This window comes from Galeopterus variegatus, unplaced genomic scaffold, assembly GCF_000696425.1.
Source record: "Galeopterus variegatus unplaced genomic scaffold, G_variegatus-3.0.2 Scaffold3969, whole genome shotgun sequence".
NCBI classification, from domain to species: Eukaryota; Metazoa; Chordata; class Mammalia; order Dermoptera; family Cynocephalidae; genus Galeopterus; species Galeopterus variegatus.
This window is the reverse complement of record NW_007730080.1, coordinates 31786-34298: the sequence shown is the minus strand read 5'-3', so window position 1 is coordinate 34298 and position 2513 is coordinate 31786. Positions and strand designations below refer to the sequence as shown.

The following is a 2513-nucleotide window of genomic DNA, read 5'->3' as shown; positions in this document are numbered from 1 at the left end:
AGCTTGGCTGCTTCGCGGCCTCCGCGGGCCCCGCCTGCTCTAGCAGCACCCCTGGGGTCTGGGTCCCCTGTGTCGCCCCCGTCCGCCTGCAGCGCCCGGCGCCCGCCCAGGAGCGCGCAGCTGGGGTGAGCCGAGGCCGAGGATGCTCCAGACGCCCGCGGGAGCCCGCGGCGGACGGGGCATCTCGGCGTCCGCGCAACCGGGCCCTCCTCCCGCCTCTCCCGGCTGCGAGCCGAGCCGCCGCAGCCCTGGCTCTCCGTTTGCCAACTGCGGAGGGGCGCCGAGACCCCACCCGAGCCAGCGTCCCGAGGCCTTTGTCTTGCGCGTTCGGCGGGTCGGCCGAGCAGAGCGCCAGGACTGGAGGCGCCGTGCCCGGGTGGGGGCCCTGCCTTGGGATGGGGGGCGGAGGGAGCGGGAAAGCATGCCCCTTCTTTCCTGTTCCGGCCATCTTGTGACCCAGATCCGATCAAGGGGGCGAAGGTGGCCAGCAGCGCGGTGTCCCAGTCTGGAGCGGTGGCGGCGAATGGAGATGGACGCTTCTGACCCGCGCGCCCCATTGCCCTGACCGCAGCGGGGGCGCGCAAGTCGCCCCCACGTTCATCTCCGAGGCCCTTGGCCCGGAGCATGGGTTAATCACTGTAAAAGTACCGAGGCATGGAAAATAGGAGGGATAAGGGGCTGAGATCTGGTATTTCCTCAGCTAAGATCCTGGTTCATTCGATCGTTCTGTGCTAGGTGCTGGGGATATATCGGTGGGCGAGAGAAACCACGGTCCTTGTACCCGCTGATCCTGTAGCCTAGTGGATGGAGCCCAGAGTGCACGGACCTGCCAGGTTGGTATCCTGATGCTCTAAAACGGATGGGGGAAACAGGCCTAGCGCTGACAAATTTCTTCTAGATCAGGCCCAAGTAAATGGAAAAAATCAAACTGTGAACCTATCTAGTCTTTAGGACTTTTATGCCGTGCTGCAGTGAATCGTTAACAGTTCTTTTTCTCTAAAGACCCACTAAAAATTATTTGGATGTATGGTTTATTACGAAGCCATATGAAGTGCATGTTTTATTTCCTGGATGCTTTTGTATGGGTTTATTTCTAGTTCACAATATCTGGAAAGTGCTAAAAATATTTGATATTACAACTTTGCTCCCAGTTACTCTGAATTGTATTTTCCTTTCTTCTATTACATATTTGGTTGCTAGGAAAGAAAAAAAATTTCCTGATGGTTGGTCCAAGCAGGGACTCCCCGGTGGATTGAGGAATGTCTGGCTTTTCCTCAGCTCATTGATCTCTGTGGTGACCACTGGCTGCCCCCAGAAGACCCAAAGAATGAGAGGGTTGAGGTCTACCAGTTGCTGCTAGAAATATTTTTGCCTCTCCAGAAGACAGAATGCAGCTCCGACATAGATTTGTAAGGTACCTATGGCCCTGTAAAATTTGATGATAAAGCTGATGCTTAAAATTCCCCTCCATCTGTTTTTACCTTCAGGACTTTGAGAATATATCCTTTTAGAAAGACTATTACATATCTTGGGAATTCTTTGGTTTGTACTTTTATCAAAATGCTATATTTAGGCTGCCAACCCATAGAGGAAGAAAGACTCTTTTTAAAAAGTAGTTTTTACAACCACATTGTATATCGACAAATAAAATAAAAAATAAAAAAATAAAAAGTATCTTGGATGTAAGAAATTTAGAAAGCCTGCCATCAAGTATGATTAACTAAAAGTTTGATTTTTAAAACAACTTTATTGAGGTATAATATTAAAAAACGCACCTTGATCGTAAGTGTACATACAATTTAATGAATTTTGACAAATGTATGTATCCGGGTAATCAACACTGCAATCAAAATGTACAACATTTTTTTTTTTTATTTTTTATTTTTTATTTATTTATTTATTTATTTTTTGTCTTTTTTCGTGTCCGGCAATGGATCGCAACCCTCAGTGTTGCCCCCGTACCGGACCGGGGACCGGCAACGAGATTGCAACCCTCGGTGTTGCTCCCGCACCTCGCTCAGCCAGTGAGCGGGAACCGGTCTGAAAATGTACAACATTTTATTGCTTAGTGTTTTCTAAGTTGTGTGTAAGAGGAGGATGAATATAGATATTTTTAATCTCAAAACCTAAGGCGAGGACAGGAACGAATAACCAGAGGATGGCAGCTAGGACCAAAAGTTCCCGGGGATGTGGCCCCCCCCCGTGCCTGCCTTAAGGGACAGGGAGTGTCCAGCCCCAAAGACGGGGAACCGGCGCCCAGGAGGTGCCCTCTCCGGGTGGACGGGTATGTCCCGGCGGTCCCGCCTACGAGGTCTTTTCTGGTCCCGCAGGGCCCTGGACTCACGCTGACTGCGCGCGAGCCGGCGCGCCCTTTGCTCGGGACTGGCCCGGGCGCTGCCATAGCAACGTCCTGGACGCCCAGACGTTAGGCCGCGGCTGCCGCCGCCGCCGCCGCCACCACCACCGCCGGGACTCCGGCCTTGTCCTTCTCCCGAAGGGTGTGGCGGCGGCGG

The 2513-nt window shown here is 52.3% G+C and overlaps 1 protein-coding gene and 1 long non-coding RNA gene across 2 annotated transcripts in view; both read left to right on the top strand.

Annotated features, from left to right (window-relative positions):
* The first annotated feature begins 9 nt into the window (after positions 1 to 9).
* Positions 10 to 1574, top strand: LOC103601976. The gene is made up of 3 exons (XR_551495.1): positions 10 to 125; positions 736 to 833; positions 1201 to 1574. It is a non-coding gene; the product is annotated as an uncharacterized LOC103601976 (long non-coding RNA).
* Positions 1575 to 2187: 613 nt separating this feature from the next.
* The window catches only part of LOC103601979 (zinc finger protein DZIP1-like), a gene marked incomplete at its 3' end in the record, with an annotated part of 30275 nt that continues 29949 nt past the window's right edge, over positions 2188 to 2513 (top strand). Inside the window, exon 1 of the mRNA XM_008586382.1 lies at positions 2188 to 2331. Coding sequence (XP_008584604.1) covers positions 2188 to 2331 — 144 coding nt within the window. The remainder of the gene's footprint in view (positions 2332 to 2513) is intronic.